Below are 24,152 nucleotides of genomic sequence, written 5' to 3'. Positions count from 1 at the left end.
TGGCCAGGGGTTTATCAATCTTGTTAATTCTTTCAAAGAACCAGCTCCTAGTTTCGTTGATCTGTCCTACTGTTCTTTTGGTTTCTATTTCATTGATTTCTGCTCTGATCTTTATTATTTCTGTTCTCCTGCTGGGTTTAGGCTTTATTTGCTGTTCTTTCTCCAGCTCCTTTAGGTGTAGGGTTAGGTTGTGTATTTGAGACCTTTCTTGTTTCTTGAGAAAGGCTTGTGTTGCTATATGCTTTCCTCTTAGGACTGCCTTTGCTGCATCCCAGAGATTTTGAACAGTTGTGTTTTCATTTTCATTTGTTTCCATGAATTTTTTAAATTATTCTTTAATTTCCTGGCTGACCCATTCATTCTTTAGTAGGATGCTCTTTAGCCTCCACGTATTTGAGTTCTTTCCAACTTTCCTCTTGTGATTGAGTTCTAGTTTCAAAGCACTGTGGTCTGAAAATATGCAGGGAATGATCCCAATCTTTTGGTACTGGTTGAGACCTGATTTGTGACTGAGGATATGATGTACTCTGGAGAATGTTCCATGGGCACTGGAGAAGAATGTGTATTCTGTTGCTTTGGGATGAAATGTTCTGAATATGTCTGTGAAGTCCATTTGGTCCAGTGTGTCATTTAAAGTCTTTATTTCCTTGTTGATCTTTTGCTTAGATGATCTGTCCATGTCAGTGAGGGGGGTGTTAAAGTCCCCACTATTATTGTATTGTTGTTGATGTATTTCTTTGCTTTTGTTATTAATTGGGTTATATATTGGCTGCTCCCATATTAGGGGCATAGATATTTACAATTGTTAGATCTTCTTTTTGGATAGACCCTTTAAGTAGGATATAGTGTCCTTCCTCATCTCTAATGATAGTCTTTGGCTTAAAATCTAATTTGTGTGATATAAGGATTGCCACCCCAGCTTTCTTTTGGTGTCCATTAGCATGGTAAATGGTTTTCCACCCCCTCACTTTCAATCTGGGGGTGTCTTTGGGTCTAAAATGAGTCTCTTGCAGACAGCATATCATTGGGTCTTGTTTTTTTTATCCAATCTTATACTCTGTGTCTTTTGATTGGGGCATTTAGCACATTTACATTCAGGGTACCTATTGAAAGATATGAATTTAGTGCCATTGTATTGCCTGTAAGGTGACTGTTACTGTTTAGTATTTGTGTTCCTTTTTGGTCTGTGTTACTTTTAGGGTCTCTCTTTGCTTAGAGGACCCCTTTCAATATTTCTTGTAGGTCTGGTTTCGTGTTTGCAAACTCCTTTAGTTTTTGTTTGTCCTGGAAACTTTTTATCTTTCCTTCTATTTTCAATGACAGCCTAACTGGATATAGTATTCTTGGCTGCATATTTTTCTCGTTTAGTGCTCTGAAGATATCATGCCAGTCCTTTCTGGCCTGCTAGGTCTCTGTGGATAGGTCTGTTGCCAATCTAATGTTTCTACCATTGTAGGTTACAGATCTCTTGTCCCAAGCTGCTTTCAGGATTTTCTCTTTGTCTCTGAGACTCGTAAGTTTTACTATTAGATGTCGGGGTGTTGACCTATTTTTATTGATTTTGAGGGGGTTCTCTGTGCCTCCTGGATTTTGATGCCTCTTTCCTTCCCAAATTAGGGAAGTTCTCTGCTATAATTTGCTCCGATATACCTTCTGCCCTTCTCTCTCTTTCTTCTTCTTTTGGGATCCCAATTATTCTAATGTTGTTTCATCTTATGGTATCACCTATCTCTCGAATTCTGCCCTCATGATCCAGTAGTTGTTTATCTCTCTTTTTCTCAGCTTCTTTATTTTCCATCATTTGGTCTTCTATATCACTAATCTCTCTTCTGCCTCATTTATCCTAGCAGTTAGAGCCTCAGTTTTTGATTGCAGCTCATTAATAGCCTTTTTGATTTTGACTCTGTTAGATTTTAGTTCTTTTATTTCTCTAGAAAGGGTTTGTCTAATAACTTCCATGCTTTTTTCAAGCCCAGCTACGATCTTTAACATCATCATTCTGAACTCTAGCTCTGACATCTTACCAATGTACATATTGATTAGGTCCCTGGCAGTCGGTACTGCCTCTTGTTCTTTTTTTTGAGGTGATTTTTTGCCTCTTGTCATTTTGTCCAGAGGAGAATAGATAAATGAGAGTACAAAATGGTAACAGGGTAACAACACCCCAGAAAATATACACTAAATATATCAGAAAAGACCTGAAACCAGGGGAAAAGAAAGGGAAAGAAAGAAAAAAGAAAAAAAAAAGAAAAAGAAAAGATAAAAACAAACAAAAACAAGATGAACAAAAAAACAGAATATGATCAAATATGATCAGGCTGGTGCATAGGTCAGTGCCACACACTAGGTTTGGGTGTATTTTGGTCTGTTAGAAGAAAGTGCCTCACAAAAATTTAAAGAAAGAAAAACTTATATATATACAAATTAAGGGTAGTACGATGAAGGGATGGAATATGACTGTAAAGATGAAAATCATAAAAGATATTTTAAATGGAATTGATAAGATAAGAAGTTCGTTGAAAAAAGAAAGTAGAGGATTTAAAAAAAAAAGGGAGAGAATGTGATCAGGCAGGAGACTAGGGCAATGCCATACACTAGAGATTTAGGGTATGTATTAATCTATTAGAAGAAACTGTATCCCAAAATTTTAAAGAGAGAACAACTTATATATATATATCAAAAATAAGGTGAACTACTATGAAGTGATAGAATATGACTCTAAAAATGAAAAATCAAAAAGATTTTGTAAAAAAGGGATTGGGAAAGGGAAAAAGAAAAATTAAAAAAAAAAAGAAAAATAAAGTTAAAAAAAATTAACTTTGAAAGACTAAAGAATCATGGGGAAAAAGCCATGAATTCTATGTGCAGTATTCCCCTAGTGCTGGAGTTCTGTCGTTCTCATTGATTGGTAAACTTGGACTTGGCTGGCTGTTCTTGCTGATCTTCTGGGGGAAGGGCCTGGTGCCGTGGTTCCCAAATGTCTTTGCTGGAAGCGGAATTGCCCCGCCCTTGCCATCTATGCTAAGCAATCTGCTTGGGTTTGCTGTCTGGAGCTTTTGTTCCCTGCAAGCTTTCAGTACAGCTTTGATGGATGAGAGTGAAAAGGCAGCCTCCCAATCTCTGTGCTGGAGGAGCTGAGAACTCAGGGCCCTACTCCTCAGTGAGCCCCCAGAGAAAAGCAGTCAGTCACTCTGTCTCCCTGGTCTCCGGCTGCACTCCGTGCTCACCCTGCCTGTGACTGAGCATTTCTATCTCTGGCACTGACTTGGTGTGGAGTCTCCAAACCCAGCAGATCCCTGCAGTGCACTCCCATGCCACTCCTCCCAGGGGAGGAAGGGGAGTCACCCTGGATCTGCCACTTGTTGGGTCCCTGCTGGAGGAGCAGTGGCCTGACTGTGCCACGGATCACAGTTTATGGCAACCCCGAGCAGAGAGCCCACTCCTTGGCTCTGTCTCTGCAGCCAGCTTCCCTGTTCCAATGGGAGCTCTGCCACACTCAGGCACCCCTGGTCTTTCTGTGACCCCGAGGGTCCTGAGACCACACTGTCCCAGCGAGGGTTCCACCCTCTGCTTAACCACTGGAGTGACCTCCCTCAGCGGAGCCGACTTCTAAAAGTTCCAGTTTTGTTCTCCGCAGCTCTATCACTTGCCAGAAGCAGCCATTGGAGGCCCCTTCCCCCGCCATCTATCCTCCCAAATATCGCCTCAGATTCACTTCTCCACACGTCCTACCTTCCAGAAAGTGGTCGCTTTTCTGTTCAGAGAATTGTTGCTCTTCTTTTTTTCAATCTCCTGTTGAGTTCCTAGGTGTTTAGAATGGTTTGATCCCTATCCAGCTGAATTCCTGGGACCAGAGGAAATCCAGGTCTCCTATTCCTCTGCCATCTTGCTCCTTCCCCCGGTAATCAGCCCTTTATCTGTAGGTTCATTTGCAAATATCTTCTCCCATTCCATGGGTTGCCTCTTTGTTTTGTTGACTGTTTCCTTTGCTGTGAAGAAGATTTTATCTTGATGAAGTTCTAAAAGTTCATTTTCGCTTTTGATTCCCTTGTTTTTGGAAACATGTCTTGAAAGAATTTGCTGTGGCCTATGTCAAAGAGATTCCTGCCTATATTCTACTCTAGGACTTTGATGGATTCCTGTCTCACATTTAGAGTCTGTCTTTGTGTTTGGTGTAAGAGAATGGTCGAGTTTCATTCTTCTGTATATAGCTGTCCAATTTTCCCAGCACCATTTATTGAAGAGGCTTTTTTCCATTGGATATTTTTTCCTGCTTTGTCGAAGATTAGTTAACCATAGAGTTGAAGGTCCATATCTGGGCTCTCTATTCTGTTCATTGATCTGTGTGTCTGTTTTTGTGCCAATACCATGCTGTCTTGGTGATCACAGTTTTGTAATATAGCTTGAAATCAAGCAACATGATGCCCCCCAGCTTCATTTTTCTTTTTCAACATTTCCTTGGCAATTTGGGGTCTTTTCTCGTTCAGATTTTAGAACTGTTTGTTCCAGCGCTTTGCAAAATGCCATTGATATTTTGATCGGGATGGCATTGAAATTACAGATTACTCTGGGCAGCATAGACATTTTAACAATGTTTATTCTTCTGATCCATGAACATGGAATATTTTTCCATCTTTTTATGTCTTCTTCAATTTCTTACATAACTGTTCTGTAGTTTGTAGAGTGTAGATCCTTTACTTCTTTGGTTAGGTTTATTCCAAGGTACCTTATGGTTTTTGGTGCTATTGTAAATGGAATCGATTCCCTAATTTCTCTTTCTACAGTTACACTGTTAGTGTATAGGAAAGCAACTGATTTCTGTGCATTGATTTTGTATCCTTCCACATTACTGAATTGCTGTATTAGTTCTAGTAATTTGGGGATGGAGTCTTTTGGATTTTCCACATAAAGTATTATGTCATCTGCAAAGAGAGAGATTTTGACGTCTTCTTTGCCAATTTGAATACCTTGTATTTCTTTTTAGTGTCTGATTGCTGTTGCTAGGACTTCTAGTACTGTGTTGAATAATAGTGATGAGAGTGGGCATCCTTGTGTTCCTGATCTTAAGGGAAAGGCTCTCAGCTTTTACCCATTGAGAATGATATTCACTGTAGGCTTTTCATGATGGTTTTTATGAAATTAAGGAATGTTCCCCCATCCCTATACTCTGAAGACTTTTAATCAGGAAAGGATGCTCTATTTTGTCAAATGCTTTTTCTGCATCAATTGAGAGGACCATATATTTCTCTTCTCTCCTCTTATTAACGTGTGCTATCACACTGATTGATTTGCGAATGTTGAACCACCCTTGCATCCCAGGATTAAATTCCACCTGGTGCTGATGTATAATCCTTTTAATGTACCATTGGATCCTATTAGCTAGGATGTTGTTGAGAATTTTGGCATCCATATTCATCAGGGATATTGTTCTGAAATTCTCCTTTTGGACGAGGTTTTTGCGTGGTTTGGGGAATCAAGGTAATGCTAGCCTCATAGAATGAGTATGGAAGTTTTCCCTCTGTTTCTATTTTCTGAAACAGCTTCAGGAGAATAGGTATTATGTCTTCTTTGAATGTTTGGTAGAATTCCCCAGGGAATCCTCAGGCCCTGGACTCTTGTTTTTTGGGAGGTTTTTGATCAGTGCTTCAATCTCGTTACTGGTTATTGGTCTATTCAGGTTGTTAATTTCTTCCTGTTTCAGTCTTGGTAGATTATAGGTTTCTAGGAAGGCATCCATTTCTTCCAGGTTGCTTAATTTATTGGCATATAGTTGTTGATAATAATTTCTGATAATTGTTTCTATTTCCTTGGTGTTAGTCATGATCTCTCCCCTTTCATTCATAATTTATTAATTTGGGTCCTTTCTCTTTTCTTTTGGATAAGTCTGGCCAATGGTTTATTGATCTTATTAATTCTTTCAAAGAACAAACTTCTAGTTTCGTTGATGTGTTCTACTGTATTTCTGGTTTCTAATTCATTGATCTCTGCTCTAATTTTAATTATTTCCCTTCTCATGCGTGGGTTAGGCTTAATTTGTTGTTGATTCTCCAGTTCTTTAAGGTGTAAAGATAGTTTGTATATTCAGGATTTTTCTAACTTTTTGAGTGAGGCTTGGATAGGTATGTATTTCCCCCTTAGGACTGCCTTTGCAGTATCCCATAGGTTTTGGACCAGTGTGTTTTTGTTCTCATTGGTTTCAATGAATTGTTTAAGTTCTTCTTTGATTTCCTGGTTGACCCAAACATTCTTAAGCATGATGGTCTTTAGCTTTCAAGTGTTTGAATTTCTTCCAAACTTTTTCTTGTGATTGAGTTCCATTTTTAAAGCATTATGGTCTGAGAATATGCACTGAATAATCTCAATCTTTTGGTATCAGTTGAGACCTGATTTCTGACCCAGTATGTGGTCTATTCTGAAAAAAGTTCCATGTGCACTCAAGAAGAATGAGTATTCTGTTGTTTTAGGGTGGGATGTTCTGCGTATATTTATGAGGTCCCTCTGGTCCAGTGTGTCATTCAAAGCTCTTGTTTCTTTGTTCACTTTCTGCTTAGATGATCTGTCTATTGCTGAGAGTGGAGTATTGAGGTCTCCTACTATTAACGTATTATTATCAATATGTTTCTTTATTTTGGTTAACAGTTGGCTTATGTAATTGGTTGCTCCCATGTTGGAGGCATAGATATTTACAATTGTTAGATCTTCTTGTTGGAAAGACCCTTTAAGAATGATATAGTGTCCTAAAAAAAAAAAAAAAAGGAATGTTATAGTGTTCTTCTGTATCTCTAACTACAGTCTTTAGCTTAAAATCTAATTTGTCTGATATGAGAATTACTACCCCAGCTTTCTTTTGAGGTCTGTTGGCATGGAAGATGGATCTGGATCATGTCTTTTTATCCAATCTGCAACCCTGTGCCATTTTATGGGAACATTTAGGCAGTTCGTGTTGAGAGTGATTATTGAATGATATGAATTTATTGTCATCATGTTGCCTGTGAAGTCCTTGTTTCTATAGATTGTCTCTGTAAATTTCTGTTCTATATCACTCTTGGGGTCTTTCTCCTTTTATAGAAGCTCCCTTAATATTTCTTGCAGGGCTGGCTTAGTGGTCACATATTCTTTCAGTTTCTGCCGGTCTTGGAAGCTCTGCATCTCTCTATCCATTCTAAATGACAGCCTTGCCATAGAAAGTATCCTTGGCTGCATGTTCTTCTCATTTAGTACCCTGAATATGTCTTGCCAGGCCTTTCTGGCTTGCCAGGTCTCTGTGGATAGGTCTGACGTTATTCTGATGTTCCTCCCTGTGTACGTAAGGAATCTCTTCCCCCTAACTGCCCTTAAGATGGTTTCCTTGGTTCTAAGATTTGTGAGTTTTACTATTACATGCCGGGGTGTTGGTCTGTTCTCCTTGATCTTGGGAGGGGTCCTCTCTGCCTCTGGGACACGAATACTTGTTTTATTCCTCAGATTAGGGAAGTTCTCAGCTATGATTTGCTGAAATATATCTTCTCGTCCTCTCTCTCTCTCTCCACCACTTAGGAATCCCAATAATTCTGACATTGGAATGTTTCATGGCATCGTTTATTTCTCTAATTCTGTTTTCATGGATTTTAAGGTGTTTGTTCCAGGCCTCCTCCTGTTCCTTCCTTTCTATCAGTTTGTCTTCTAGATCACTAATTTGTTCTTCTGCCTTGTTTACCCTAGCTGTTAGAGTATCTAGCTTAGATTGCATTTCACTAATAGCATTTTTAAATTAGGCCTGATTAGCTCTCATTTCTGCCCTTAGAGAATCTGTGTTGCTGTTAATGGGTTTCTCCAGCCTAGCTATTGTCTTCAAAACTGTTATCCTGGAATCTATTTCTGACATCTTGCTTATATCCATATCCATTAGGTCTGCAGGAGAGGCCATTTTCTCTGATTCTTTTCTTTGTTGGGAGTTCCTCCTCCTAGTCATTCTGTTGTCGGGTGGTTGAATGATTGTACAGAGTTGAAAATATCAACCACAGTCCAGGCAAGGTGCACCCTGGGAACGTTCAGAGCGATCGGAAGCCACCACCAAGAAAACCCAGCGAAAATGCAACCCAAGAATAAGATTTATAAAGTTAGAGGAAAAAGGGGGGAGGGGGGTGCTATAATCTCTTAATGTGGTGAGGTAGTGTGTTTCAGTTCTAACTGGGTGTATTTTGTACTCTTTGTTAGAGAACACTACTTCCCAGAATTACAGGGAAATTAAAACTGGTATATATATAAAGGTAGTATTGAATAGGGAAAAAAAGTACCACTTTTAAGATTATATCTATCTATCTATCTATATAGAAAAAAGAAAAAGAGAAAAAATGTATATGTGTGAAACAGAAGTTAAAAAGTTTCTATGAAATATGTTGTATTAAGCATCTAGTTGAAATGCTAAGTAGGTAAAAAAAAAAAACATGAGAAAGAATAAAAAAGTTGTATCTAAGAAATACACAGGCCATGAGGCAATACCAGGAGTTCAGTATACTATTTCCCCCCGGTGTTCAGGTTTTACAGTTTTATGAAAACCCTTGGGTTGTCGTCCTCTTGTTCTTCCAGCTTGTCTTCTGGGGGAGGGGCCTGCCACATTGTTTTTCAGGCACTCCTGCTTCAGTGGAGTTGCCCTGCCCCCTATCAAGGGGCTGGGCTCTGTGGAAACCAGTTTTTTGGGCTTTTGTTCTGTGAGGGCTTTTCATATCTTTTTGGAGGGTCAGGGCAAAGGAAAATGTCCGCACCCAGAAGTCTGCACCAGAGGAGAAAAGCCACAGTCTGCTCCTCTCTGAACCCTCCAGTACACATGGTCTCCCCATCTGTGAGCCCAGCTGAAAACCGCAATTTCCCACAGGTGGTGCACACCCCCAGTGATCCTCTGGTCAACCCAGGCCCCCCTTTGTCTCTACCCCCTGTGCCTCCAAAACCTGACTGATCCCCGTCTAGGTGGGTGTCAGCGTCAGCTGCAGCCACCACCAGCCCCCAGGTCTGCAAGCACAATTCCGCACAAGCAGCCACCCTGGTCCTGGCGTTTGCCCCTTAAGCTCCTGGATTCTGTTGGAGCGCTGTTATTGGGTGCTTCTCGTCCCACCACCACCACTCTGCAAGCTGTTGCTGGTGCCCAGGTTCAGGATGCTTTTGCACTGGGGTGTTATTTTACTTTCCAGTGGGTAGCTTCAGGTGGGCCCCTCCCCCTTCTGTTTATCCTCTGATACCTTTTGGAACAATCCCAACTCTACCTTTTGTACTTCTTGACTGAACATCCTCTGCCCCCAGAAGAGATCCAGACGTATAATCTTACATCTCAGGCTGATTTCATGGGTGTTCAGAATGGCTTGGTAGATATCCAGCTAAATTCAGGGGAGTGGTTGAAATGGAGTCCCCCACTCCTCCGCCATCTTGCCTGTCTGTGATGGAATATCTTCATTTATTTATTTGTTTATTTGTGTTGTCTTCAATTTCTTTCATCAGCGTTTTATCGTTTACAGAGTATAGGTCTCTCACCAACTTGGTTGAGGTTATTCCTAGATTTTTTGGGGGGAAGAGGTGCAATTATCATGGGATTGTTTTTTTAATTGCTCTTTCTGCTACCTTGTAATTAGTATAGAAACAGAACTGATTTCTGGGTATTAATTTTGTATCTTACAATTTTACTGAATTCATTTTTTCCTTCAGTGTTTTTTGGTGGAGTCTTCAGGGTTTTATATGTATAGTATTTTGTTATCTGCAAATAGTGACCAATATTGGTGCCTTCTTGTTTTTTTCTTGTCTGATTGCTGTGACTGAGATTTCCAGTACTATGTTGAATAAAAGTAGTGGGAGTGGACATCCTTGTCTTGTTCTTGGTCTTAGAGGGAAAGCTCTTGGTTTTTCAATATTGAGTATGATGTTAACTGTGGGTTGAGAGTTTTTATGATGAACTGATGTTGAATATTAAGTGCTTTTTCTTCATTTATTGAGGTGATCATATTATTTTAATCTTTCATTTTGCTAGTGTGTTATCACATTGATTAATTTGGGAATATTGAACCATCCTTGCATCCCCAGAATAAATCCCACTTGGCCATCCTGAATAAATTTTTAAGTGTGTTGTTGAATGTTGTTTGCTAATATTTTGTTGAGAATTTTTGCATCTATGTCCATGAGAGATATTGGCCTATGGTTCTTTTTTCTTTTCTTTCTTTCTCTCTTTCTTTCTTTCTTCTTCTTTTTCTTCTTTCTTTCTTTTTCTTTCTTTCTTTTTTTGTGGTGTCTGTGTCTGGTTTTGCTATCTATCAAAGCAATGCTGGCCTCATTAAATGTGTTTGGAATCTTTCTTTCCTCTTGTAATTTTGGAATAGTTTGAGGAAAATAGATATTAATCAATGTCTACTGCATTTATTAGTGTTTTCTATTTATTACTATTGTTCTTTGTTCCTATTTATGTCTTCCACTGTTTTCCTGTCTTTGTGGTTCTAGTTCAGCCTTTTATATGACGCTGTTTTCTCTCCTTTCTTAGCATATCAGTTATATTTCATTGTTTACTATTTTTAGTAGTTGCCCTACTGTTTACAGTATACATTTACAACCAATCTAAGTCCAGTTTCAAATAACACTGTATCACGAGTAGTGTAAGTAATCTTATAATAAGTATAGTATTATATATTATATATATAATCTGGTTGAGCTCCTGGATATAAAACTCACAAAAGTGTGGGGACACACTAATAACTAGACCCTCCCCCCGAAGTTTCCAACTCTAATTGAACCTCCAAGTAGTACATCAATGACAGTTTAATTTTTCCTACCCTGGTACTGATTCCCATGTGGGTTTCTGTTTTGTTAAATTGTGATTTTGTGTATTTGCCTGTGTCTCCAGTTTTGGAGGTGATAGTTTATCCTGTGATCTCACCTTTCTGATGGATATAAGAATTGTTAATTTTCAGTTTATTCAGCTTTTTACTTATTAGGATTGTGTGGACCCCCAAGCTCCTCACATGCCAGACCAGGAACTGGTGTTCTATGCTTGTTCTCACAAAAATTTTGAGTAGTGGGTCTCTGCTGCTATAGCTAGAGAGATATAAATTGGGTATATATAAATGGAAAATTTATTAAAATGCTTTTCTGAAAACAAAATGAAAACTACTGTACTAAAACTTCACAGAAATCTTCCAGTGCAGTGACAGCCAACCCAGCCAATCATATTTCTATATAAATACTGAGATTTAATCATTTGGCATTCCAAATACTAAGTAACTATTTGATGAATTGACTGTTAAGGAAACTGACATTGAGTGAATTTGCCTAGACAAATTGCCTTTCTGTAGATTGCCTTTCAGAAAATTAGCAGAAAGTCAAAATCACACAATATTAGAATAATAAATATTAGAATAATAAGGAAGAAATAGATTGTAGTGCTTACTTAGTAAGTTAAAAAAAATTCACACTCTAATACAAGTGTAAATCATTATCCAAATTAAAAAATATTGTCTGTTGAAAACTTTCTTTCCGGGTTCACAAATTTAAATATGCCAAGGGAGTAAATAAACAAGTAAGGCAAATTTGGTATACAACTGTAGACATTTAATAGTTGTGTTGCCATTGGCACACCTACTTAGTTATTTTTTTATTGTATATTATTCTTTTGAATGTCTCTGTGCATGCACATGTGTGTTTGCATATATGTATATTCACTGATAGGATTACATAATTATACCAATGTTATCACATTAATTTTTGTGTTGTTCTCTTGTTATCAGTCTACCATGTATCATTACTCTTTTGTTTATTCTAGACTCATTTAATCATGCACAGAGCTATATTCATATAGACATGTATTCTTTGGTGTTAGTTAGCAAGAGCCCAGAACTCTGCTTGGCATATTGTAGGAACTCAAATATTTGCTGAATGTATATCTATCTATCATCTATCTATCTATCTATCTATCTATCTATCTATCTATCTATCTATCATCTATCTATCTATCATCTATCTATCTATTGAGATTAGCTAGATAGATACATATAGGTGTATCACACCTTTCCATATCTTACTTTTACATTCATCAATGCTTCACTTAGATGTTTCCAAGTAAGTAGATATAGATTTAATAAGTATCCTTCCATGCTGGTACCTATATTGCTGTGGGAAGATCACCAGGAGTGTGACTACTTGGTTGAAGTATATATATATATATATACTTAAAATTTTAATTATAGATTTGTTAAAGCCAAATTATTTTTCCCAAATGCCAAAACACTTTTAATTTTACTTACACTGTAAAAAAGTTACCTCTTCCCCCTCATCTCTCTCTCTTTTCCCCAATCCTCTTGAGCAATGAGTATTATTATGAAAACTCTGGGCATGTCAAAGAAAACTTACTTGGAGGCTAAATTTGTCTAATAGGTCAATTGTTGACCTGCTAACAATGCCAGTTTTCACTCCTTCAAATTCCTAGATATTACTTATTATTTTCTTTCTTCATAATAAAAGTACTACTTATTTATCATGAAAGACTTGGGAAATTTATCTAACATAGAAAGCAAAAAATTAACCATATTTTTTATAATACAGACATAACTCTTCTCCTGAAAGCTTTCTTTGTTCATGTATGTGCAAGTGTACATATGTATATGTATAAATATGTATAAATTTATTCATCCATCCACCAAATATGTTTATGTGTGAGGGCACAGCCTCATTCATTTAGTCATTGATTCTGCTAAGAAAACATGGTACTATGTATAGAGGGTAACAGCATGCTTTTTCTCTCCAAAGCATTTTCACTCCTAAGAATTTTTCCATGTTTTAAACATTGCCTAAAAATTATTATAGAAAATAATATTATATAACTTTATTTATTTTAACCATTCCCATATGTTAAATATCGTATGATGTTTGATTCTTCATTATTATTGAAATTTGCTTGGATGAGAAACTTGTATATAAACATTTGCAAGCATTATTGTTATTTCTGTGGGACAAATTTCCAGAAGTGGATTATAGAGTGTAAGAGGGTAATTCCCTTTAAGGTATTAACCTAAAATTTTTAAGTGCTTTCCAGAAAGTTTATAAATTTATTCTATGGTAATAAGCATATGAGCATGTCTCTCTCAATTCTTCCTTTCAAATCTAAGTACTATTTTATTTTTAATATTTGTCAATTTGACACATGAAAAAAAGTTCCCTACTATGGTTTTATTTAATATACTTTGACCATTGAACATATAGTGAGAGTGAACATATCTTCAAATGTTTAATAATCACATGTTGATCAGAAAACCATTCTTAATAGTGGAATTGCTAGATTGTAGGGTAGTTCTACTTTTAACTTTTTGAGGAACCTCCATACTGTTTTCCAGAGTGGCTGCACCACTTTGCATTCCCACCAACAGTGCACGAGGGGTCCTTTTTCTCCATATCCTTGCCAACATCTATTATTTCTTGTGCTGTTGATTTTTGCCATTTTGACAGGTGTGAGGTGATAACCCATTGTAGTTTTGACTTGTATTTCCCTGATGATAAGTGATGTTGAGCATCTTTTCATGTGTCCATTGGCCACCTGGATGTCTTCTTTGGAAAAATATCTATTCAAGTCTTCTGCCCATTTTTAAATTGGATTATTTTTTTGGGTGTTGAGTTTGTAAGTTCTTCATATATTTTGGGTACTTACCCTTTTTCAGATATGTCATTTGCAAATATCTCTACCCATTCCATAGGTTGACTTCTAGTTTTGTTGATTATTTCCTATACTGTGCAGAGGCTTTTTATTTTGATAAAGTCCCAATAGTTTATTTTTGCTTGTTTCCCTTGCTTCAGGAGACATTAATCTAGAAGGAAGTTGCTACACCTGATGTCAGAGAGGTCACTGCCTGTGTTCTCCTCTAGGATTTTGATGGTTTCCTGTCTCACATTTAGGTCTTTAATCCATTTTGAATTTATTTGTGGATATGGTCTAAGAAAGTGGTCCTGTTTCATTCTTTTGTATGTTGCTGTCCAGTTTTCCCACTTGTTGAAGAGAATGTCTTTTTCCCATTGGATATTCTTTCCTGCTTTGTCAAAAATTAATTGACCACATAGTTGTGCTTTTACTTTTGAGTTTTCTATTCTGTCACATTGATCTATGTGTCTATTTTTCTGCTAGGACCATACTGTGTTGATCACTACAGCTTTGTAATATAACTTGAAATCCAGAATTGTGATACATCTTGCTTTTCTTTTTCAAGGTTGCTTTGGCTATTTGGGGTCTTCTGTGGTTCCATACAAATTTTAGGATTGTTTGTTCTAGCTCTGTGAAAAATGCAGTATTTTTTTTTAAAGATTTATTTATTTATTTGAGAGAGAGAGAGAGAAAGTGTGCATGTCAGTAGGGGGAGGGGCAAAGGGAGAGGGGGAGAGAGAATCTCAAGCAGACTCTGCACTGAGTGTGGAGGTGGAAGCGGGGCTCTATCCCATGACCCTGAGATCATGACCTGAGCCAAAATCAAGAGTCAGATGCTTAACTGACACCCAGGTACCCCAAAATGCTGTTGGTATTTTGATAAGGATTTCATTAAATGTGTAGATTGCTTTGGGTTGTATAGACATTTTAGCAATATTTGTTCTTCCAATCCAAATGGAATGTTTTTCCATTTCTTTGTGTCTTCTTCAATTTCTTTCATCAGTGTTTTATAGTTTTCAGAGTACAGGTCTTTTACCTCTTTGGTTAGGTTTATTCCTAGGTATCTTATTGTTTTTGATGCAATTGTAAACGGGATTGATTCCTTGATTTCTCTTTCTGCTGCTTCATTATTAGTGTATAGAAATGTAACAGATTTCTGTACATTGATTTTGTATACTGTGACTTTACTGAATTCAGCAATTATAATACTAAATATTTACCCAAAGAATACAAAAACATTAATTCAAAGGATACATGCACCCCAATGTTTATAGCAGCATTATGTATAATAGCCAAATTAGGAAAACTGCCCGTGTCCACTAACTGCTGAATGGATAAAAAATATATGATATATATATACACACACATATCACACAATGGAATATTACTCAGCCATAAAAAAGAATGTAATCTTGCCATTCACAATTATGTGGATGGAGCTAGAGAGTATTACGCTAAGTGAAATAAGACAGAGAATGACAAATACCTTATGATTTCACTAATATATGGAATTTAAGGAATGTAACAAATGAGCAAAGGGGAAAAAAGAGGGAGGCAGACCATAAAACAGATTCTCAACTCTAGAGAACAAGCTGATGGTTACCAGACGGGAGGTAGGTGGTGGGAGGGTGCTGGGTTAAATAAGTGATAGGAATTAAGTAGTGAGCTTTGGTTGTGATGAGCAGTGGGTATTGTATGGAAGGGTTGAATTACTATATTTTACATCTGAAATTAATATTATACTGAAGGTTAATCAACTGAAATTTAAATAAAAACTTAAAAGCAAATCAATATGTATGATACTGATGAATCTTAACAAATCTAATATATACATCCAGTGCTAAGTTTAATTTATGTTTAAAAAAGTGCAAATCATACTTTAAGAGTACAAACCTAAAATATGTTGTATGTGTATTGGGTTCTTACATTTGAAATATTTTGTTTTGATGTTATGGTTATCATTTAAAAGAATTAAAACCTTATCTTTTTTTTTTAAAGATTTTATTTATTTATTTGAGAGAGGGAGAGAGAGAGAGAGCAAGAACTAGCGGGGGAGTGGCAGGGGGAGAGGGAGAAGCACATTTCCTGCTGAGTGGGGACCCCAACATGGGGCTCAATCCCAGGACCTTGGGATCATGACCTGAGCAGATGCTTATTAGCCAATAGCCACCCAGGCACCCTAAAACCTCATCTTGATAGATATATTTTACTAATAAAAAAAAAACCTCTTCCTGCCTTTTGCCCATTGGGCTTCTAATTTCCAGGTAGTGTCTAAGATGTGATGCTATGTATATATCATTTGTCAGATATGTATAATGGCTGTTTTATTTATTGACCTGACTATTCTCACAACAGTATAATACTGTTTTATATTTTATAGCAGTTGGTAAAAATCAATTAAATATTAATATATATGTCAAGTTTTCTAATTATTTTTTCTTGGATTATTTATTCAAATCTTTGATATTGTTTTCAGGAAAGTTTTGTAGTTTTTTTCATGTGATGTTGAATATTTCTTTTTAAAATTATTTCTCCATATTCCATAGTTTGTTTTTAGTGTGATTAGGGGTCTTTTCCCATTACATTTAGAGTGTAGGAAAGTTAATAATGTTTGCACATTCATTTCTTTTTTATACTCTTTTTTTTTAAAAGATTTTATTTATTTATTTGACAGAGAGAGACATAGCGAGAGAGGGAACACAAGCAGGGGGAGTGGGAGAGGGAGAAGCAGGCTTCCCGTCGAGCAGGGAGCCCGATGTGGGGCTTGATCCCAGAACCCTGGGATCATGACCTGAGCCGAAGGCAGATGCTTAACGACTGAGCCACCCAGGCGCCCCGTGCACATTCATTTCTATTCATGAAACTTACTAAACTCTAGGAGACTTGGAATATTCACTTGGAACCCCAGAAAAGTCATTACTTTCCTAGCAGCAGTAAATTTGCCCTAGAGAAAAGGATATTCTAAATCTTCCCTATCAAAGTTTAAAAGCCTTGATCAGTCTGTTTTGCAAGTAACTTAACTGCCTCCCAGCACAAAGTATAGCAATCTTTAAAGGAAAGCAACAAAATCTATACATTCTACAATATAATATCCACAATATCCAGCATAAAATTTTTAAAAGTAAGGAAATATGCAAAGGGGGAGAATTATGTAACCCATGCCAGGAGAAAAAATTAGCCAATAAAATAGACCCTGGAATTTTTAAAATGATATAATTAGATGACAGGGACTTTTAAAAGTGATTATAAATTTTCTCTTGGATTTAACAAATATTAACATAATAATAAGAGAAATGGGAGATGTAAAACACACATGGAATTTCCAGAAATGGGAAAATAACATAACTGAAATGAAAAATTCCATGGATGGGATTAACAACTCAACAGACACAAAAGATAATTTCAGTGAATTTAAAGATAAGCCAATAAAAACTACTCAAACCGAAGGAAAAAGATTTAAAAAGATTGAAAAAAAACATGAACCAGTAATTCCTGGGATGATATCAAATAGTTTGGTATATCTGTAATTGGATTTGCAGAAGGAGAAGAGAGAGAGGAGGCTAGAAAAAATTTAATAATTTTCAAAATTTGGTGAAAATCATAAACTCAAAGTTCCTAGAAATTCAATAAATCTTAAGCCAGAAAAACACAAAGAAATACACATGTGAAGGCACATTATAATCAAATTACTGAAAACCAACATTAATGAGAATATTTTAAATGTGTTCAGAGAAGAAAGACACATTATGTCCAGAGGAACAATGACAAGAATAACTTCAGATTTTTTATCAGAAAATATGTAATACCGAAAACAATTAAATTACATTATTTAAATATGAGGGAAAAACTGTAAATTAAGCATTCTATAACCAATAAAAATATTTTAAGGGGTGCCTGGGTGGCTCAGTCATTAAGCGCCTGCCCTCAGCTCGGGTCATGATCCCGGGGTCCTGGGATCGAGCCCCACATTGGGCTCCCTGCTCAGTGGGAAGCCTGCTTCTCCCTCTCTCACTCCCCCTGCTTGTGTTCCCTCTCTCGCTGTCTCTCTCTGTCAAATAAATAAGTAAAATCTTTTTAAAACATATTTTCAAAATTAAGGATAGAAAAGACTCTTTGATATGAACATCTGAGAGAATTTATTGCTAGAAGATAGGCACTAAAGGAAATATTAAACTATATTTAGGTAGAAGGAAAATAATGTCAGATGGAAATGTGGATCTAAACAAAGCAGTGAAGAGTGCTGGAATGAAAAATTTGTGGATAAAATACTGTATTTCATTTAAATGTTTTTAAAAAGATAAATTGACTATTTCAAGTAAACAATAATAGTGTATTGTGGCATTTGTAACATACTTAGACAAAACTGTTTCTATTGCTTTTAATAACTAATTTTATGGATATTAAATTATTGATTTATCTGTTGATAATTTCATAGTTTCAAGTTTTGGCTATTTTGAATAAAGCTGCTATGAATGATTTTTACTGTGGTAAAAAACAAAATTTGCCATCTTAACATTTTTAAGTGTGCAGTTCAGTAGTATTACATATATTTACATTGTTGTGAAACAGATCTCCAGAACTTTTTTATCTTGCAAATATGAAACTCTTAATACTCTTTTTGGTATTCTGAGCACCCATTTTCCAATGTGAGTGCTAGGGTTCCTCCTATACCAAAAAGCAATTCTTGGACACCAGCAGAATTCACTTCAATTCTATCTACCCAAAGATGACATCAGATTCCATAGGTTAAGGGTCCAGGCTTACAAGACTGTACACCAACCCCCCCACCCCACATATGCCAGTTGCTATCCTAGGTGATATCCTATGCAATCACCCGTGCTTCTGACCAGTTGGCTATAGATTGGAAGTTCCATGACTTCCTCCTTGGCAACTCGGTTCAGATCAGTTGCAAGCCCAGGTTGTTACCTATACTTCTAACTGGCTATAAACCAGAGGTTCCCAGGATTCCCTCCTTGGATTAAATTAATTTGCTAGAGTGGCTCACAGAACTTAGAGAAGCATTTTGCTTACTAGATTACTCTTTTATTATAAAAAGATAAAATTCAGGTTCAGCCAGGTGGAAGATATGTACAGGGCAAGGTATAGGGAAAGGGTGCCGAACTTTCATGCCCTCTCTATGCACACTGTCCTCAAATCTTTATATGTTCACCAACCCAGAAGCTCTCTGAACCCTGTCTTTGGGTTTTATGGAGGCTTCATCACATAGGCACAACTGATTAATTCATTGGCCATTGACAATTGATTCAACCTCCCTGAAGTTTGGTGGGGGAGGGCGGGACTGAAAGTTCCAACCCTCTAACCACATAGCCACATGGAATCACATGGATTCCCCTGGCAACCAGCTCCCATCCTTAGATGCCTTCAAAACTTACTTCATTTACATAACAGAAGACACCTTTCTCTCTCTCAACACAGGAAATTCTAAGGGTTTTGGGAGCTGTAAACCAGGAACTGTGGACAAAGACCAAATACATGTGAGAAATATATTTCAATCATCTGAATGATGAAATATTTGTTTCTTATAAAACACAATGGCAATACCCATTAAATAACTTTCCTTTCCCCTATTCCAAAAGCCCCTGCAAACCCCCATTCTACTTTGTTTTGATGAATTTGACTACTTTCGATACCTCATATAAGTGGGGTAATACAGTATTTGTCTTTTATTGATGGTTCATTTCAGTCATCTATGTTTTAGCATGTGATAGGACTGACTTCCTTTTTAAGATTGAATAATATTCCCTTATATGTATGTACCACATTTTGTTAATGCAGTCATCTGTTAGTGGACATTTGGGTTGTTAACACCTCTTGGCTCTTGTGACTAATACTTCTGGGGTCATAGGTATGCAAATTTTCATTTTGAGACTCTGCTTTCAGTTATTTTTTATAGTAGTCATCCTAATGGGTGTAGGGTGGTATCACTGTGATTTTCATTTTTATTTCTTTTATGACTATTGATGATGAACATCTATTTATATTCTTATTGGCCATTTGTACATCATCTTTGGAGAAATTTCTATTCAAGCCCTTTGCCCATTTAAGTAGATTATCTGATTTTTTTTATTATTGTTGAGTTGTATGAGTTCTATTCATATTCTTGATATTAATGTCTTATAAGATATATGATTTGCAAGTCTTTTCTCCTGTTCTATAGATTACCTTTTCACTCTCTTGATTATATCCTTTGATGCACAAAAGTTTTTAAGTTTGTTGTAGATCCATTTGTCCATTTTTACTATTGTTGCTCGTGCTTTTAGTCCAAGAAATGATTGTGAAGTCCAATGTCATAAAGCTTTTTCTCTATGTTTTCTTCTAGGAATTTTATAGTCTTAGGTCTTACATTTGGTCCTTAATTCATTTTGAGTTAATTTTTATACATAATGTGAGATAAAGATCTAATTTCATTCTTTTGCATTGGATATCCAGTTTTCATTTGCAGATAAGACTTCCCATTGAGTGGCCTTGGCATCCTTGTCATAGATCATCTGACCATATAAATAATATATTACTGATAGCCATAATTAAAAAAATGAATAAATAAATGAAATAAATGGAGATAAGGGAAAATTCTTCCTTATAGTGTAATCAATATAGAAGGAATGAATAAATAAAATCTTTAAAAAAATAAAACAAACAAAACAAAAACACATACAATCCAATCCTGGTGAAGGACAGTAGGGAAGGGTAAAGTGCTCATTTGTAAGTACAAATACTTCAAGCTACCACATAATGTCACTGAACTTGGAGATAGGAAGAGATGTGCACAATCAGCTCTGGAGGTGGTACTAGCTGGCTCCAGGATACCACTGGATGGGTCTCATTTTCATGAGCATTTAAGGATATGTTTCTGAAATGGCAAACTAAGTTTTCAGGTGAATATTTGAAAGTGTTAAATTTTCTTGATGTAAATTCTATGAGCCTCTATAGCTTTTTTCAAACTGTGTGTACGTTTTTGTGTGTGCATTAGAAACCAAACATTTGATTTGTAGGATTATTTCTGTAAATAAATAAAATTACACTAAATGAAAATACAAAAGTAAGCTTGATGATCCATCTGATAGTTTTATTTTTTATGATAAAATAGTTTTAAATGATCATTTAACTTTTTAAAAATGATCCTAGGTATGCACTTCCAATGAAACGTGCCATTGTTTTGATGGCTACCAGCCTCCATATTGCGAAAGACGTGGCAGAGAAGTTTCTAGTTTGTCTGGGAAACAGGGCAAGTATCTAATATCTTTACATATTCAGTTAATAAATTCTCAAATTGCTTATCTTCACAAAAACAAAGGTAGATTTTTGCTGCCTAGAAGTCAATATTTGCAATTAAAAGGTAAATAGTCTTCTTTTCAAGAAATGAAAACCAAGTATGTCTTCTTAATCTTGCTCTTCTAATACTAACTCTCAATATCATGATTGAAACTGAGAGTATCTTCTAAAATTTTTATTTACTGATATCATTGACTTTCTCCATTAGGCTATCCTGTAAATTTGTTGGATTACCTTGCAATTACATGATCCCCCATTATATATCATTGAAGTTTTTGGGTCCAACTTAATAGTGCTATAGTGAGATTTTGCTATAGCTGAAGTATAATGTAGAATATGTTGGAATTTTCTGGAACTTGTTTTCTAATCTTTTAGAATGAGAGGTTGTAGAGATAGTTCTAAGTATTATGATTCTATTATTATTTTTCCATGTTCTTTGAATAACAACAAAAATTAAGAATGCTGTAATTGGTTTGCTGCAACTTGAAAGTAAAAGTAGATGGCTTCATTTTTTTACTCTGATTTTTAATGTATTTCTATTTTTAGGTTTAACCATGGAAAGAACTCTTAGGAAGGCTGAAAAGAACCGATGGCTTCTAGGTTTCTACATTGCTTTACCTGTTATCATCATAGCAACCATAATAGCTGTTTCGTGGCATAGTTCGACCAAGTGGTTTGTCAAGGAAGAGGAATCCCTAAGTAGCAAGTAAATTGAATTTGTGTTCCGAAGTTAAACTTTAGTACCATTTGACTCTGGTCATATATAGGGCAGTATCATGAGCCACACTATACATTTTACAGGGATTTTGAGTACTATATAAATATCTCATTTAATTTTGTGAAATAGTTTTGAATATCCCCATTTTAAAGATGCAAAAATTTGGGAGTATAATTTAAATAATTTGCCAAAGTCATTGCCTTGGAAATTGAGAGAGAAAGAACTCAAATGTATCCTTATCTATTGCTTTCAAATACTTGAGTGGTTCTCAAATTGTGATCTGTGTTACCTACAGGAGAACCACCAGAAATATTTGTTAAAAATGCAGATTTCCAGGCCTTATCACAGATGAAATATTTCAATTTTCGTTGCTGCTTTATGTAAGAAATGATTTTAAAAATATTCTCTGGCTAAAGTATTCAGAAGGCAAATTTATAATTTAGACTTTAGCATATTTAATTTTTTTTTTTTTTTTAGAGAGAGAGTGTGCACAAGTGGGGGGAAGGAGCAGAGGGAGAGGGAGAGAGAGAATCTTTTTTTTTTTTAAGATTTATTTATTTTAGAGAAAGAGAGAGGAGTGCGCAGGGGCGAGGGGCAGAGGGAGAGAGAGTCTGAAGCAGACTCCACACTGAGCATGGAGCCTGATGGGGCTTGATCTCATGACCCTGAGGTCACGACCTGAGCCAAACTGAGAGTCAGATGCTTAACTGACTGAGCTGCCCAGGCACTCCAAGCATATTTTAATTTTTTTAAAAAATAATTCAAACATAAAGAGAACACGGTGATGAATACTCATTTGCCCTCTAGTGGAAATAAACAAATGTTAATATTTTTCTTGGTTCTTGCATTTACAGCTGCATTCCCTTTCTAGTATTATCTCCCTCTCTGCAGAGAACAACCTCTACACTGAAAGTTGATATGTATTACATATTTTTGCTACATATGGCTGTATCAGTGTGCCATATCTGGAATTATATTTTATTTATTTTATTTTGGAATTATATTATAATTTTAAATATTTACACCTTTATAGATACATTTCCTTTTCTAATTCTAATTTTTTTATGTGTTTTCTTTTTTCCCTTTTTCATGAGAAGTTTTCTCAGAGGTTTTATTGGTAATTTGAAAAATATAACTTTGGGGTTTGTTGAGATCTCTATATTTCCTTAGTGTTTATTATCCTTAAATTTTGCTCTTTTCCTCCTTTCTGCTCTCTTTACTCTTGCTCTGTTTTAATTCTAGCTTTCTTGAGTCTAATAGGGCTTTTTTTTAAATTAATTTTCAGTCTTTCTTATTTCCAGCATATGTTTTTAAAGCTAAAACTTTCCCTTTTAAATATCATTTCATGTATACTCTCCAGTTTTTAATATATAGTTGACATTCAGTTCAAAAAATTAGAAACTTCCAGTATGATTTCTTGTTTGAATTATGGATAAATTATAATCTTTAGTTTCCAATTATATGATTTATTTTGATTGCTGAAAAAAATTATTTTCTAATTTTATTACCTTATTGGGAGAGACTTGTTTCTATGATTTATTCTTAAATGTTGGAATTAGAAAGGAAGTCAATTTTTGTAAAAATCTATGCTTGTAGGTATGCTTCAATTACTGTAACATGTTTGTTTTTCTTGTTTCAAAAACAAACTTTTTTTAATTATGTTGTTTCAAATCATTTTTATATGTATTGGGATTTCCCCCATCTGCTCATTAATTTATTTTCTGTGAGAAGCAAACTAAAGTTTTTCAGTATTTCATGGCTTTCCCTCTGATTTTTGAAACTTCTGCTTTATATATTCTGAGGCAATGACAATGCATTAATGTTCAATTTAGTTATAATTTCTTGGTATATTATCTTTTTATCATTAATAATTTTATCTTAAAATCTATTCTCACTGTTTTATATTGCTATATCAACTTGCTCTTTGAAATTTAGATTTACTTAGTATATCTTTTTTCATCCCCTATTCTTAATCTTTCTTTGATTTTCATTGGTTTCTTATAAACAGCCTTTATATGAGATGCAATAGTGGTTTTTGTTATGCATATATGCTTAGTAAATGATGGCATATATTTAGATTGAAAATTGCCATTTTTTTCTTATTTACCATCTTTTTTTTTTTTGCATGTTTTCTTTCCTTTTCCTCAAATCTGTTTGTGTTTTTTCTGTTCTCTTTTCTCTTCTATTACTTTGCACATTTTTATGTTTTTATTTTTAAATGATTTTTTTAAATTTTAGTATTTATGGTTAATGTTATACAGTGTCTAATTTAATCATTATATATGGTCATCTGAATTACACCAGGATCTCATAACACTGGCCTCTCTTCATCTATTTGTTTGTAATTTGGCTTTTCCCTTGGCCCCAAATAATTTAGTGTTGTTTTGTTATTGTTATATTTAGTCAGTACTTACTAGGATTACCTATTATATTTCCTAGGTCTTTGTTTAGTGTTCCTTTCTTTTAAACTTTTTATTTTGAAATAATTTAAGAAATATAAAA

At 35.5% G+C, this 24,152-nt stretch overlaps 1 protein-coding gene across 1 annotated transcript in view; it reads left to right on the top strand.

Moving 5' to 3' along the window:
• LOC123840951 (disintegrin and metalloproteinase domain-containing protein 32-like) overlaps positions 1–24,152 on the top strand; it is a 193,785-nt gene that overhangs the window by 145,934 nt on the left and 23,699 nt on the right. The window contains exons 18-19 of the mRNA XM_064585520.1: positions 20,786–20,885; positions 21,479–21,638. Coding sequence (XP_064441590.1) covers positions 20,786–20,885; positions 21,479–21,638 — 260 coding nt within the window. The remainder of the gene's footprint in view (positions 1–20,785; positions 20,886–21,478; positions 21,639–24,152) is intronic.

Source organism: Mirounga angustirostris, unplaced genomic scaffold (assembly GCF_029215605.1).
Source record: "Mirounga angustirostris isolate CCGP_5_RB_7025 unplaced genomic scaffold, mMirAng1.0.hap1 SCAF_2, whole genome shotgun sequence".
Classification (NCBI taxonomy): Eukaryota; Metazoa; Chordata; class Mammalia; order Carnivora; family Phocidae; genus Mirounga; species Mirounga angustirostris.
This window is presented reverse-complemented; position numbering and strand designations above follow the sequence as displayed.